The sequence below is a fragment of the Pistacia vera genome, unplaced genomic scaffold (assembly GCF_008641045.1).
Source record: "Pistacia vera cultivar Batoury unplaced genomic scaffold, PisVer_v2 Contig342, whole genome shotgun sequence".
NCBI lineage: Eukaryota > Viridiplantae > Streptophyta > Magnoliopsida > Sapindales > Anacardiaceae > Pistacia > Pistacia vera.
This window is the reverse complement of record NW_022196160.1, coordinates 1,021,916-1,038,810: the sequence shown is the minus strand read 5'-3', so window position 1 is coordinate 1,038,810 and position 16,895 is coordinate 1,021,916. Positions and strand designations below refer to the sequence as shown.

General features: G+C 35.9%; 2 protein-coding genes and 2 pseudogenes across 2 annotated transcripts; all 4 read right to left on the bottom strand.

Annotated features, from left to right (window-relative positions):
• Window positions 1-218: 218 nt before the first annotated feature.
• LOC116138550 lies at window positions 219-1,157 on the bottom strand (annotated as a pseudogene).
• Window positions 1,158-7,533: 6,376 nt separating this feature from the next.
• On the bottom strand, window positions 7,534-8,741 carry LOC116138575 (metalloendoproteinase 3-MMP-like). The gene has a single exon (XM_031424290.1). The coding sequence runs from the start codon at window positions 8,694-8,696 to the stop codon at window positions 7,755-7,757; it is 942 nt and encodes a 313-aa protein (XP_031280150.1). The 5' UTR covers window positions 8,697-8,741; the 3' UTR covers window positions 7,534-7,754.
• Window positions 8,742-12,476: 3,735 nt separating this feature from the next.
• LOC116138546 lies at window positions 12,477-13,416 on the bottom strand (annotated as a pseudogene).
• Window positions 13,417-14,543: 1,127 nt separating this feature from the next.
• On the bottom strand, window positions 14,544-15,473 carry LOC116138548 (metalloendoproteinase 3-MMP-like). Its single transcript, XM_031424258.1, has one exon. The coding sequence runs from the start codon at window positions 15,471-15,473 to the stop codon at window positions 14,544-14,546; it is 930 nt and encodes a 309-aa protein (XP_031280118.1).
• Between the last annotated feature and the right edge of the window lie 1,422 nt (window positions 15,474-16,895).

Below are 16,895 nucleotides of genomic sequence, written 5' to 3'. Positions count from 1 at the left end.
TTAATTTGACATTAATGTTCAATTAATTTACTATAATTCGTTCTAATGATATATGTTTGCTTCTTAATTAACCTCATTGACATATATATAAGATAACTTTGAAATTGAAACTAATAAAATGTGGAGAGTAAAACGACTTTGTTTCTCTCTTCATTTTTTCGGTGTTTATTCTTTAGTTCATGGTAAGTAAAGCTTCTAAATCTTGAAGTAAGTATTCTTTAAACATTATATAAAGCCCTGATACCTTGAATGTCATCGCCATGCAAGTTCCCATTTGTCACTCCAGGGGGAATAGTGGGAACATGATAGCTCCCTCAACTGAGCTCTGTCCCAATCCAAAAAGATGCCCAATTTCATGCAATGCGACGCTCTTCAAGTCGATTGCACCTTCCACCGCACCCACAGACCATGTCTCATCCGTATCGTAATGGAACCTCCAATCGTTTGGGGCAAAAGCATGAGCCAGAACTCCACCATGCCCATCAAAAGGACTGCCATCTCCATGATATCCATGGTGGAAACCAATTGTGAGATCTACGTTTCCAATACCCTGAGTCACTGAGAATGTGAAATGAGTGTTTCCAGCCCATGTTGTGAAAGCTTTAGCAACAGGGTTCATGGCATCCACAAGGGTCCCTGCGAGGAATGCATATGTGAGATGGTACTTGTTTGCTAGCCACTTAGGGTTTTCGGGTAAAAATTTATAGTGAGCGACAGTATGGAAATGGCCAGAGGCATTTTGCCTTTTGTGGCCAGACCGCATCCGAGTTTTACCATTGACAATATCTGCCATTCCACATCGAGGCATTATCATTTTGGATACAGTTTTGGGATCCAAAACTCTAGTTTCCTTCAGATGGTAATTAAGCTGGTAGGTTTTGATAGCTGATTCTAATAGCGCGCTCCTCAAAATCATCATCATTCGCATGCTTTTGATTTGTATAAGAGCTATAGTTCAAGTAACCAAACTTTTCAAGGTATTTTTTGAGCTCATTGATGCCTTTAACATTGTTGCCTTTATGACAACCTTGGAGATGATTGATGAACTCAAATGGTGATTGATTTTTGTCATTGGTGTTGTCTGCTAAAACTGAATATTGAGAGAGGAGAAAAAGGAGAATTACAAATGAGAAGAAGGGAAAAGCTTTAGATGCCATTGCTAAAATCAATTAACTTTGGTAGAGAATGTTAATTGGCTTAGCTTGTGTCTCACATTTTGATCTCCATATACAAAGTTCTTATAAGATCATTCGTCTCCCCAAGTTGAGTGAGTCGGTCCACAGACTGTAGTATGATTTTTACTATTTAATGATATTAATTTTTATGTGAACAAGTTATCATAAAATTTACATTAATTCAAAATCAATATTTTTGTAGAACAGGTTTCCTATATATTATCAAGAGAAGACCTCTAGCCAGTAGGAATAGTTAATTTTATATTTCATTATCATTAGATTTCTTACTTGTAGATTTGATTTTACATTATTGGGGAAGAGAAATGTTATTCTCTGGTGTAATCCTCCTTAAATATGAATGGTATTACAATCAATGATTTTGACATTGTACAACCATAAGTGTAATCAATAAAAATGTGTGAGAATGGCAAAAGTAAACTCTAGGAGGCCAGCATTCATTAGTGATTACTTACAGACCAAGCAATATCTTTTTCTTTACGTACTCAAGATGCTGACAATTTGCCTCTGGGATTTAATTTAAATGTCAGACACAGAGACAAAATATAACACAACATGCTTTCATGTCAATGCATTTTCATGCAATCAACTCAGAAAGAAGCAAGAAGTTTCACTCATTAAGTCAACTAGTTTACACCTGCTCTTTTAGTTATAATTTGATATACTCCTTCAAGAATGTCAGTTTAATCTTGTATAATTGCAAGTTAATTAATGGAAGTATTCTCCAATCTCAGCGGAGTCTCTGCTGTTTACAGGTTGCTTGCAGCTAGCCAAGATAACAATTTGTATATTTTAACGCCACAATTGTAAGTTCATATATATGATTTATTAGAAAAGAGAAAAAGAATGTACAAAAGACCTATAAAAGACGGTCAACCTACCTCAAGACAATCCTCTGGGCTAGAACCCAAAAAAATAGCTTATACAAGACTATGTAAATACACAAAAAAAAATCTTCATATCTCAAGACATGCCTTGGGTTAGAAACAAAACCAAAGAGAGCCAGAAACAATGACCAAATAGGCGGCAAAATAATCTCACCTCATTTGGTGGAAATAATAGGGCTCCATACCTTTACAAGAACTCAAAGCCCAATTAGACCCATTCTCAACTTTCAGCACCTACTAATGGACCTTGCACAAAGCGCAACACTCGAAGCCCACTCCATTTGCTTAAGATTTTGGATCATCCCAAAAATTTATGTAGGATGATATGATGAATAATACAAAAATCATGTATTGCTATGTTCTTTAAATTCAGGAAAGAAAAAAAAAAAAAAAAATTATGCAACGAATAAAAGAAGGTCAAATTTGATGGGTTCTTGCTTGATGTAGAAATTTATACATAAAAATTTTCAACCATCAACAAGAATTACATTAAAAGGGTTCAGAGCAATATTTATGTAAACAAATAACATAATCAAATCTACCGCGAAGATAGATGAACTCGCAATGGATTTTTCATCTTTATGGTGATGTCTATCTTCTCTGATAAATCAATATCTTCACCATCCACAGCACTCCATTCAAAATGCCAAATCAAATTTGCCACAAAATACTCTAAATGAAGAATAGCAAAACCAAGACCAGGACAAATCCTCCTCCCTGCACAAATGGCATCATTTAATCTCTCTACTTCCTCTTATATCAAAACTTTCTTCTCATGGCTAAACAGAAATCTCTCTGGCTTGAACTCCACAGCATCTTTCCACACATTCGGATCTCTTCCCATGTCCGCTATCAGAAGTTCACTGTTGTACTTTGGGTATAATAGCCACCCAATTCGGTATCTTCAGTCACCGCAAGCGGTGTCGCCGCCTGGTAAGTCGGCGGGTCACGTCTTAATCCTTCAAGAACCACTGCTTTCAAATAAGGCAACTTCTGCAAATCATCTTCTTTGATCCATTTTCGTCCTTGTTCAACAACACCTCTCATTTCAGCCAAAATTTTTCTTGAATTCGTGGGTACTTGACCACATTTGCCATGATCCATGCATGTTGTTGTCGTTTTATCAGTTCCAGCACTGATATTCATCGCTTAAAGATACTATGTCGCCTTCTTCAAACTTCTTGTTCTCATCTGGAACTTGTAATTCCATAGGTTCAACGTATGACACAAACTGATCTATGTTTTCTCCCTTATTTTCACCTTGTTCATTTTCTCTGGCTCTAATCAAGGACAAAAACATATCTTCGATCTTTAAGCATATTTACAAACTCATTCCATCGATTTCTAAATAAGATCTTCCCCAAATTTGGCATGATAAGAAACACTTTTACTTTAGGAAAACAGGTTAAAATTTATTTTGTGAGCATTCAAGCTCCCTAATTGTATTCTCATCAGATTATCCCCGAAACACATGAGAACTAACAAAGAAAAAATTGTACGTAATGATCAACTACTGGATGCCTCCGCCGTGTTCAGAATCCTGTTTAAGGCGATGAATTAAATTGTCCAAGACACGTTTACGGATATGAAAGCAGGATATAGACGAGAAGGGTGGAGAACTCCTGATGTACCTGTAGTTTCGGCGGAGGGAGCGCCAAGTTGCACCATAGGGGAAGAGGCTTACGCCTTTACGTTTGTTTGGAAAGATTCGATCGGCAAATGTGGTTTTTGGGCGGTCTGCGAAGATGGCACCATTTAGAACATGTGCTTGGTAAGCGAGAGTGTTGTTGGTGATGAAAATGGTGGGTTCGGAGCCAATTTTTATCGTGATGATCGGACCGACCTTTTGCGAAGATCAGAGACTATTTTTCCATGCTCAAAGAAGGTTTTCGATGCCATAAGAAGTTGGCAATGAGGTGAAGAGTGGGATCCTGGTGGGCTTTCTGGTATTTCTAGTTTTTGAGGAGAAGAGAAGACGGAAAATGAAGCTAATTAGAAACAAACGCAGAGAGAGATTAGGATAACAATACAAGTCTGCAAATCCTGGGACAATCAAGCTTGTAATTAAGGACAATGCTAAGTATGTTTTGAAACCTGATATATAAAGAGCTTCCGGACGAATGTTCAATTAGCCTCATTGACGTATTCATGTTTAATGTTTTGTTAGTATGTATTGGTTGCTACGTTAAATACTATGATTCTTTGCCGGCTATTGAGGTATCTATGAATATATATAAACAACAAGATAAACTTACAGGAATTTTGTATTTCATTAGTCATTATATTGTAATTTATGTGCTAATTAAAAAGAAATCTCTTTCAACATGAATCATTTTTTTATTTATGTAGGACCAATCAAGACGTTCTTCTAATTAAGTGAACCATTTGCAATACCCAAAAAACATAAAATATAAACAATGGTGATCATTTACTAGTGTATATGGTCTCCATTCCTGATAATAAAAGTATAACTGACTCTCTTTCCCCTTCATTTATTCGGTACCAAAACTCTCATTTATTCTTTTCTCACGGTAGGAAATCTTGAATAACTCTTTAAACATTAATAAAGCCCTGATGCCTTGAATGTCATCTCCATGCAAACCCTTTGTCACTCCAGCAGAAATAGAAGGGAACATGATAGCCCCTCAACTGAACTATGCCCAAGTCCAAGAGATGCCCAATTTCATGCAATGCAACAGTCTCCAAGTCGAATGCACCTTGTGTCGCACCCACAGACCATCTCTCATCCGCATCATAATGACCTGCCGTCGTGCGGCAAAACATGAGCTATGACTCCACCCTGCCCATCAAAAGACTACCATCTCCGTGTTTCCACTGTGGAAACTGATCGTAATATCTGCGCTTCCGATGTCCTGAGTCCGTGAGAATCTGAAGTGTTGTTTCCAGCCCATGTTGTGAAAGCTTAGAGAACAGGGTTCATGGCATCCGCAGGGGTCCCTGCAAGGAATGCATAGGTGAGATGGTACTTGTTGCTGGCCACTTAGGGTTTCCGGGGAAATTCATAGTGAGCGCATTATGAAATGGCTAGAGGCATTTTGCCTTTTGTGGCCAACCGCATCCGAGTATTACCATTGACAACTCTGCCATTCCACATCGAGGCATTGTCATTTTGGATACGTTTTGGCATCCAAAACTCCAGTTGCCTTCAGATGGTAATTAAGCTGGTAGGTTTTGATAGCTGATTCTAATGCTCTCAAAGTCATCATCATTCGAATGCTTTAGATTCTGGAAACTATAGTTCAAGTACCAAACTTTTCAAGGTATTTTTTGAGCTCATTGGTGCCTTTAACTTTGTCGCCTTTATGCCACCTTGGAGATGGTTGTGAACTCAAATGGTGATTGTTTTTCGTCATTGTGTTGTCTGCTAAAACTGAATGTAGAGGAGAGAAAGGAGAGATTACAAATAAGAAGAGGAGAAAGCTTTAGACGCCATTGCTAAAATCAATTAACTTGGTAGAGAATGTTAATTGGCTGTGCTTGTATCTAACAATTCTTTTTTTTTCTCTATTTATAGAGTTCTTCTGAGATCATTCGTCTCCCAAGTTGAGTGAGACGGTCTATACACGGTAGCATGACTTTTACCATCAATGATACTTAGTCTTTTCGATGTGAACAAGCTATCAAATTATGCAATGTTTACACTATCAACGAAGATGCCTAGCAGACCACAATTACGTTCATATACAACATATATGACCTGACTTAATTTCCAGCCACAAATTACAAAAAAACAAGACTTGAACTCTATGACAAAGTCTCCATTATCAGAGAAAGACCCTCTAACCGGCAGGAGAAGTTGCTCCTCATTTCATTTCATAAAAATTCTTACATGTAGATTTGATTTCACATTATGAGAATTCGTAGTAAATCTAATCAAACTGAAAGTTTAGCACAGCTTCTAGTGAAGACATTTGCATGATCGGTGGAGAGAAATATCCTCTCTCTGGTAGACTACATGGTAAAGGTCTGGCTGCTTTGTCGAACTTGCTTTGCTTTTGGAATGATGCTAAGCTAACTACAAAAGAGTAGTAGTCCTGTCTTCATTAATTTGTTCTAATTAATTTACTTGACTATAATATTCAACTGATCAAGCTAGAGATGACTGGTCCAAGTCCAGTCTTCATTAATTTTTTCAACGTTAATTTAGTTAACTATAATATTCAACTGATCAAGCTAGAGATGACTGGTCCAAGTTCAAAGAAAGGTTTTCGATGTCATAAGAAATTTGCAATAAGTTGAAAAGTGTAAGAGGTCCTGGTGGGAGCTTTTCGGTATTGCGGGACTTTGAGAAGACAAGACTGAAAATGAAACTGTTATGCCTGGAAAAGTAGGGCTGACGTAGAGCCTTGTTAACGTAAGCGGTCAGGGCTTAGGTAAGTCCTGCAGCTATTCAGACGCAACCACGTCGCACGCTGACGCAAGCAGTATGCTCTTGCCAGTGCAGTGGGTGTGTGCCAGGCTGGTAAAAGGCTGGAGAAGATCCACGTGTCCAATCCCTTTAAGAGTCGAGTAAATCACTCGAGCATGTGAGCAACGGGACACAAGGAAGGATTTGTATGACAATCTGACACACTCCCTAATTTAATAATCATTACCTCAATTCATCTTACTATAAATAGAGGGATCCTCTCCCGTTTGTGGGATTAACTAATTTCTCTCTGGAATAACATATAGACATACTCTCTCTCTCTCTTGTAATATCTTGTAAGTCAGCTCGCTGAACGCGAGCTGACCTGATATAGTAATACGATACCAATTGATGTAGGATTCGCTTACTTAAGCATTCGAACCACTTTAAACATTGTTCTTCTTCTTCTATTCAACTCAATACCCCCATACACATGTGTCTTCTGAGTCAGCTCAGCATTTCCCACGTACATTTAGTTGGTATCAAAATCACGCATCAACAGAACTGATTAGTAGACAAATGCAGAGAAAGATGAAGATGATGATACAAGTCGATCTGCATTTCCATGGGAGAATTAATTAAGCTTCTAATGATAAATTCAACCCATGTTTGTTAACTATCAAATCTATTTAGGAAAAATACAATTTTGAGTCCGCGATATCATCGATTACAAGGGTCACCTTTGGTTAACGTTATGCCCGAAAGAGTGTATATATATAGTACTTTGTCTTCAAACAAGAGCATATGTATCTGAGATTCTTATCAGAATTCACAAATTAAGTGTATTTTTGTGAATATAATATCTACATAATTATGTTATATGGATTATTATATCGCCTCATTTGGAGTAAAAAAGAAAGTTCTTTTAATTAATCAAACATTTCATTGAACTATGTTGCCGTCAAAATGCTACTAGCTTTGCTTATGGACAACTGAAACAAACAACCTAAAACAAATTCTGAATTCTGAAGGAGCCTCTAGAGCTATTTCATTATTCACGATTGCAAAATTGAGATACAACTAATTGTTTTAAAAGGAGAAATTCATATATATATATATGTTCGGACAATTGAGCTAGTTCATCGTGTGTTTGAACTAGTTTATCTGATCGCAAAATATATAGAAATCAAACAACAATAAAAAGCAAACAAAAACAAAAACAGAGCTTCTGTGTTTCCTCTGCATTTATTCTGGTACCGTAATCTCAGTTATTCTTTTCACTTAAAAGTGAAGTTCCAGTACTCTTCAAGCATTATATAAAGTCCTTATGCCTTGAATGTCATCAGCATGCAAGCCCTTTGTTCTTCCTTGAGTAATGGAAGGGTACATGATAGCCCCTTCAACTGAGCTATGCATAAGTCCAAGAAGATGCCCAATTTCATGCAATGCAACAGTCTCCAAGTGAAATGAGCCTTGGGTTGCAGCCACAGACCATGTCTCATCTGCATCGTAATGGAACCTTCCGTCCATTGGGGCATAAGCATGAGCAAGAGTTCCGCCAGGACCATCAAAGGGGTGACCATCTCTATGATCACCGCTGTGGAAACTAACAGTGATATCGGCATTTCTATCGTCCTGAGTCTCTGTGAATTTGAAATGTGTATTTCCAGCCCATGTCGTGAAAGCTCTAGCAACAGGGTTCATGGCATCAGCTCGAGTCCCTGGAAGAAAGGCATAGGTGAGATGGTACTTGTTTGCTAGCCACTTAGGGTTTCCGGGGAAAAATGAATAGTGAGCGACATTATGGAAATGGCTGGAGGCATTGTGGTGTCTTTTGTGGCCAGACCGCATCCGAGTTGCGCCATTAATAATATCTGCTACTCCACATCGAGGCATTGTCATCTTTGAAACAGTTTTGGCATCCAAAACTCCAGTGGCTTTAAGATGATAATTTTTCTGGTAGGTTTTGATGGCAGACTCTAAGAGATCATCAAAATCATCATCATTGGCATGTGTTTGATTTTTGGAGTTTTTATAGTTCAAGTAACCGAAATTTTCGAGATACTTTTTGAGGTTATGGATGCCTTTAACCTTTTCACCTTTGTGACAACCTTTGAGATGGTTGATGAACTGAAATGGTGATTGGATCCTTTTGTCAATGGGGTCTGCTAAAACTGAATTAGCGAAGAGTGAAAGGAGGACTGCAAAGAGGGTGAAAGAGAGGAGGGGAAAAGCTTTAGATGCCATTGCTAATCGATTCACCAATTAACTGGAGAAGCTCTTGTTAGTTGTTAATTGCTTGCGCTGTATGACATGTTTAGATGGGTATTTATATATTTCTTACGAGAGAAGGATAGTGATAACGCTAATGGGGACGATATTGCTCAATGTTTTTTGAAGTTGAGTGTATCGTTGCATGCACGTTACTCAGTTGCACGACTTGTACTTTTCTAGGTCTTTAGACCGGAGATTATTTTGTAAAATGAATTGAAGACTTTGAAGAAACTAAAAGACAATTATATATTAGTGAGTTTATTACAACTTTCCCCCAAAGGTATATGAAATAACAATTTACCCCTTAGGTCACTATTCCAAGGGTGAAATCGAGTCGAGTTGACTCAAGTATCTAATTAATCGAATTCGACTCAAGTGTTACAGTACCAAATTCAAGTTCGAGAATAAGAAATCAAGTTCGAACTCGAACGTGGTACCGGAAATTGGAATTCGAGTTCGTATAATCAAGTTTTATTCGAGTTCCATTATTCGAGTTTGAAAATACGAGCTTCAATCAAATTCAAGTATTTCGAACCTTAATCGAATTCAAGTATTTGAATTTTAATCGAGTTTGAGTCTTATTATGATCAAACTTGACTCGAATGACTATTCAAACCATTCGAACTCCATTCGACTAATACCGAGTCAAGTTTGACCCAAAATCGAGTTGCTCGCACAGCTCGGCTTGGTTTTCATTCCTAAATTTTCATTAGTGTTTTCTTCATCTGACTAGTACATTTTATATAAAATTAAACAGTAAAACGAATGGAATACTAAGAGAGAGGGTATATTGTTATTTCTGATACCTATCTTAGGGGGTAAATTATAACTAAGTCTATATTAGTTTCAATAAATAAAGTAAAATGCATGCAAGGAACAAAAAGTAATCAAAATGAAGGAAGATGCGTAGCAGGGCAATATACAGTAGACTCTACTTAAATTCCACAGATGTAAACAAGAGGAGTAGACGACGACTCAAATTGCACCCACAAAAGAAGAATCTGCTAAAATTCGACAGATTGAAACAAGAGGAGAAGACAACTCAAATCGCACCCACAAAAGAGTCGGTGGAATGAGACCAAATCAAAGGGCCAATAATCAATTCCTAAATTGACAAACAGATGTAAACAGGGCGACTCAAAGTCAGTCCTCTTGCCTGCGACCAAAGTTACTTGAATATTTCATTATCATATGACTTCTTACATTACATTTATATTAATTAGACTTCAATATGTGTTCCGAGTTGAATAATCGGAACGCTTTACTAAGTTATTTGCATCTTTTGTTGAGACAATATGGTTCCCTGTATATTGTAATTCATTACGTCAACCAATCAAGTTAATTAATTTTAAAATACAACATAGCTAGCTAATTGAGTTTTATTGCCAAACTATGATTTTCTATTTTAATAATTCAGAAATTCTCCATACTTGTTTTCTAAATTCGAGTCTGAAACTGGAACGTCCGTCAAACCCTATCATCATTTGAAAATGGTTGAATATGACTTTTTATTTTCCAAGACTTGAACCCCATACATCGTGGGATATTTCTAAGAGCAGTTTGATTAAGGGTACGTGAGATTACTGAGGTTAAGCATCTTATATTATTTGATTACCATGTTTTGTTTGTCAAGTATATATGATTCTGATAATCTTCAAACATCAATAGTGTATTGGTAAATTTGGAGGTAATCTGATTACCTCTATTTCTTAGGTTTTAAGATTATTTGGGTAATCGTTTTTTTTTCTTTTTTTTTTTTTTTTTTTTTTACAATTCTATCTCTTATTAATAAAATTTTAGGATAACAATGACCTTATTTTTAAATTTATTTACATGAATCTTGCTTTTACCATTTCACCCCATTTAATTAATTTTTTGGACAAAATTACCTTTGAAATCAAAATAAATTTCAGCTTACCCAAGCCACCACCCCCACCCACTTGCTGCCGCCAGCCAAACCATCGTCGACCGTCGCGGGAAGTCGTCGGAAGTCACCTGGAGTTGTTGTCAGTAGCCCACTATGACCGGGAGACCTCGATATGGCCGTTTTCGGCCATATTAATGGCTGAAAAGGCCATATCGAGAGCAGATATGGTAAAAAATGGCTAGATCTATTCTGACCATTTCTGGCCAGATTGATGGGTCTGGCCGTTAACAGCCAGATCTAGCCTGATATGGTCGTTTTCGGCCATCAATATGGCTAGAAACCGCCACAACAAAGCCTCATGGTCACGATGAGCTACTCACGGTGACTTTCGGAGACTTTCGACTGGGTGATTTTGTCATAAATTAAAGTTTTATATAAGTGGAGGTGTTTTAGCTAAATCTGAAATATTGGAGGTTAAAAAAACTATTCAAAAATTAATAATAAAAATAATATTATATTAATATTTAAAAAGAGGGTAATTTAGTAATTTAAATAACATACCCACCAATTTATTCTCTTTAACCAAACATATTAATATAACATACCCACCAACTAACCAAACACATTTTCCTAAAGATTTTCAGTAATCTTCAAGGTAATATAAGATTTCAGTAATCCAACATTCCCAGTAATCCAACATTCCCTGAATCAAACGTCTCCTAAATGTTAATTTAAAAAGATTATCATCCATGAAGAAAGAATGTGAAACTATTCTCAAAATTTCCTAGCTTGAGCAAACATATTTTAATTGATCAAGTACACTTACTGGGTTTATATTTATTTATCTTAATCGTTTTGACTACGGATCTTAGTAAATGTAGATAATTTGTTGAAATCAAACCCAAAACACACAACAATGAAAATAGATTAGTAACAAAAATAGTCAATTTACACTGGTTCATTCCCAATGCAAAAATTACGTCTAGTATTTAAATAGAGTAGTTTTATTGAGTTTCAGAAATCTGCAGACTACAATAATAAAAAGTATTGATAATTCACTCTCTTTCTCTATTTTTAATATTTTTCACATTAAGTTTTTCAGTATTATGCTGGAGTAATAATAAACCTAATCACAGTTAGGCCAAACTGATATTGGCCCAAATATGAACCACACCCTACATAATTGTGGCCTTAAGCAACCAATATATGATCCATTATTGCACAGGTTTGGCATTTCTTCACGTTATTTTATTTTCATGTATTGGATAAATCGCAAACTACAATGGATTTGTTGACTTTAATTACAAAACTATGTCTCTATCTTCTTATATATATAAGTTTTGGTAGAAAGGCCTCTTCACCAAAACTTCCAATTCCTTCTTTAATTATCTCTCTTACGTTTATATTATATATAAAGTATCAATGCCAATTTTATAATATCTTCTCTATTATTTAAAGTGAAATGCATGACTTTTTTTCTATCTTAATCTTCAAGAATTTAAATATTAGGGAAAACAAAATAATAAGTTTTATATACATCCATATAAAAACAAAAAATAACTACTATATTTTTTTTTTTTTTTTTTTTTGGTAACCGAGAGGTCCAGGCCAGCTTGTGAGTACTTTAACTAATTTTCAAGGTCCATTAAACATCATATAAGCTCAAAGGACCAGGTAAACTACAATTTTATTGTAGTAGATGACCTCAAAGTTTGAACTCAAGAAAGAGAGCAAACGTGACCGTCAGACCAATCCTTTGGGCTGGGTTAACAAAAAATAACTATTATTAACGACAAAAAATTGAAAAATACAAATAACTTTCTCCTTTCGCGGTTTAGCCTATCCATTGAAGGATGATAAATTAATCAATAAATCAATAAATGTCTTCAAACAATATTATACAAAGTCCTGATCCCTTGAATATCGTCTCCATGCAAACCCTTTGCTCTTCCAGGAGAGAAAGTAGGGGCCATGATAGCATCCTCAACTGAGCTATGATGGAGTCCAAGAAGATGACCAATTTCATGCAAAGCAAGAGTCTCCAAGTCAAATGCCCCAGGTGTTGCCCCCACTGACCAATTCTCGTCTGAATCATAATGAAACCTCCCATCCGTCGGGGCATATGCATGAGCAAGAATTCCACCGGGACCATCAAAAGGATAACCATCTCCATGATCACCACTTTCAAAACTAATCGTAATATCTGCTTTACTGATGTTCCTAGTCCAAGAGAATGTGAAATGTGTGTTTGCAGCCCATGTTGCAAAAGCTCGCCTAACAGGTTTCACGGCATCAACTCGGATCCCCGGAAGAAAGGCATACGTGAGATGATACTTCGTTGATGGCCACTTGGGGTCCTTCAAAAAATGAGAAATGAGATACTGTATGGAAGTGGGTAGAGCCATGGTGGTCCACCGTTTTCTTGCCGGACAGCATTCTGGTAGTACCATTGACAATATCCGCCATTGCACATCGAGACATACTCATTTTGGACACAGTTTTGGTATCCAAAACTCCAGTAACGTTTAGATGGTAATTAAGCTGATAGGTTTTGAGAGCAGATTCTAGTATCTCATCAAAATCATCATCGTCCGAGTGCGTTTGATTTGCAGAAGTCTTAAAGTTCAAGTAACCAAATTTTTCCAGATACTTCTTGAGCTCATGGACACCTTTGACCTTTTCACCTTTGTGACAACCTTGGAGATGGTTGAGGAACTCAAATGGTGAATGCTTTTTCTCATGGGAATCTGCGAAAGCTGAATGAGAGAGGAGAGAAAGGAGGATAAGGAAGGAAACTGAGAAGAGGCTAATAGCTTTTGACGCCATTGTTGAAAATTATTGATCAACCAGAGAAAAGCTCTTGTTAATTGTTTTTGTTGTATCCCAAGTTTCATTGCCTTTATATATAGAGAGAGAACTCCTATAAAGTGCATCGATGAAGTGAAAATTTCATTTGAGTAGCTTGTTACACGGTAGTGTAGCAGGACTAGTTTTACTTCGTCTTTGGGGACTTTAACAACTTAGGAACAATTATATATATTGGAAATATTAATGTTTGGCGGCCACTGGTATATTTCTTCTTTTTTTATATTAAAAGAGTTTGACCTAGATGCCATAGCATTGAAGAATGAGTCCAAGCAAAAGTTGAAGATTTAGGATCTCAATTATTTGATGTAGTAAGCTCTAATTAAGTTTATTATATTACTGAATAATTCATATTTTATTGCAAAATCAATTATCACGATCCTTTAACATAGATATAATACTGTCAAGTGGAAATTAATTATCTAAATTGTTCAAACAATTAAGCTGAATCGAATGAATAATACTATATGTATAAACTTTTGATACTAACTTATCTATACAAATTGATGTGTTTTAATGTATTAAATAATTTAATTAACGATAATTTAAACAAATTAGAGTAAATAATGTGTTGTGAGGTTTTATGTTCAAGTCATGAGAGGGACAATTATCAGGTTTACCCAAAAAAGTAGTAAGTTTAACCATTTCTATTATCCAATATGGTAGTGTTAATTACATATGCAATTAATTTCCGGATTCTCTCATATATATTAAAAGTTTTTTTCACTAGAATTTCTTCCATTGAAAGCTTTTTTTCAGCTGTAAAATGAAAACTTGAAAATCTTGTTTGTGTTTTGAACTTATTATTGATTGTCATCGCATGGTGTCATTAGGTTGTATAGCCTTCTATTCATGGTGGTGGTTATGATATATGAAGCATGGCTTGCGCTGTGGCTGTGGCTGTGGCTGTGGCTGCGTCTTTTTCTTTGATTCAATCTACTGGTGATGAAAGGTGGTGAATTAGTTTTGGGTTCTCGTTGATTAGTAATGGAAAGAACTATTACCATAAGAAACTGAAAAAAAAAAAAAAAAAAAAAATCCTTTGCCCTTCAATTATTTAAATCAATCAACCCAAAATCGGATTTTCTTCAAACATTATACAAAGTCCTGATGCCTTGAATATCATCCCCATGCAAACCCTTCGTCTCTCCAAGACTAAAAGTTGGGAACATGATAGCTCCCTCAACAGAGCTATGTCCAAGTCCAAGAAGATGCCCAATTTCATGCAATCCAAGAGTTTCCAAGTGAAATGCATTCGGGTTTGCACTCACAGACCAAGTCTCGTCCGCATCATAATGAAACCTCCCGTCCCTTGGGGCAAAAGCATGAGCTAGGGTTCCACCGGGGCCATCAAAAGAACTACCATCCCCATGATTGCCACTTTCAAAACTAATCGTGATATCGGCGTTTCCACTGTTCCGGGCCTCTGAGAATGAGAAATGTGTGTTCGCAGCCCGTGTTGTGAACGCTCGTCGAACGGGACTAAAGGCATCAGATCTTGTCCCCTGCAGGAATGCATAGGTTAGATGGTACTTGGATGATGGCCAATTAGGGTTTCCGGCAAAAAATGTAAAATGAGCAACTGTATGGAAGTGACTAGAGCCATGGCGGTCGGCGTTTTTCTTGCCAGTGCGCATTCTAGTCGTGCCATTGACGATATCCGCCATTCCACATCGAGACATACTCATTTTCGACACAGTTTTGGTATCCAAAACCCCGGTGGCATTTAGATGATAATTAAGCTGGTAGGTTTTGATTGCAGACTCTAATAGCTCATCAAAATCATCATCCTTCTCAGCCTCTACTTGATTTGATTGAGTGTTATTGCTCAAGTAACCAAACTTCTCCATATATTTTCTTAGCTCATTGACGCCTTTGACCTTTTCACCTTTGTGACAACCTTGCAGATTATTGAGAAACTCGAATGGCGATGGCTTTTTGTCATGGGAATGAGCCAAAACGACTGAAAGATAGAAGAGGGAAAGGAGGACGAAGAAGGGAAAAGCTTTAGTTGCCATTGTTAACTATTGATCAACCAGAGGAACTTGCTTGCGCTGTAACCAATATTATCATGTGTCTATTTATAGAATGGATTAAGGTTAAAATGGTGATTAATTTGGAAGTTAATATGTTGTTCGTTACACAACAACACATATATAAAATGACTTCTACTTTTCAAAGTCTCTGGTGGCCGACACTATTATAAACTGGTAAAGATTTGAACATCGTTATTAAGACGAATTTTTTTTACAGAAATCTTGGGGACCTGGTCGTATCATACTACAGTAAATCAAGAATAAATTCAAGAAAAGTTCATGACAAACACTTCAAACATAATCATAATCATAATATACTTTGAAAGTTTTTGATAAGAATTGTCATTCTATATGTTTGTTTGATTTTCCATAAATAACAAAAGAGATGTCTATCATTATATTAATTATTTTAATAATGGAAGGAAGATTCCTAGAAGGCCAATATTATTTTCATAACACAGAAGAGTAATTGACCCGAATGACAAAAATTGAAAAGTAGTAACTCCTCGCTATGTTATTTGCATGATTTGCGGAGAAAAATTATTTTATAGCGAATTACCATAAATGAGGTTGAGCATAATTCTGCAAAGAAGTAGTCCATGAAAAAATGCTCAACACCATTTGATTGAATAGTTAATGCTTTGAAGAAACCCTCCACTTCAATTGATATTTTTTCAAGAAAAACAAATATGAGATAACAAATCTCATCTTTGACTAAGATTTCGAATAGCTAATAATTAGATTATGTTAATATTTGTCGATTTGAATCTTCACTGCTGCTAATAATGAAGATAACCAATAATAATAATAATAATATTGGTATAATATTGGTATAATATATAATCATTTAAAGGAAAGGAAAAGCTAAGGTGCTGGTATTGCTGGAAATTAATATTAATTATTTGAATTCTATGTTTGGTTTGATATGTTTGTTTGATTTCAATTAATTATATTTACAAATTAATATTTACGTTCTAGAATTAAATTTAAAAATTAATATTTACGTTCTAGAATTAAATTTAAAAATGTCTAAGATAAATTAAATATTATTTAATCATATATTATAAAATGGACAATGACGATTATATTTCGACGTTGTAGACGTTTAGCTATGAAATACATTCATCGTTGAAAAGTTTTGTTGATGATTTTTACGTTTCATCGTTAATAGTTTTAAGTGATGAAATATAAAGTACCATCATGCTATACCTTAAACAACACATACAAAGATTACGTCATTATTAACTTTAGGCGACAACAACTCATTTTTATTGCGCTATATGTTAGGCAACAAAACGTCACATTTCGTCGCTGTATATTTTACGCGATGCAAACAATTATAGCGTCGTTATTAACTTTATGCAACAAAAATACACATTTCATCGCAGTATTTTGTAGGCGAGC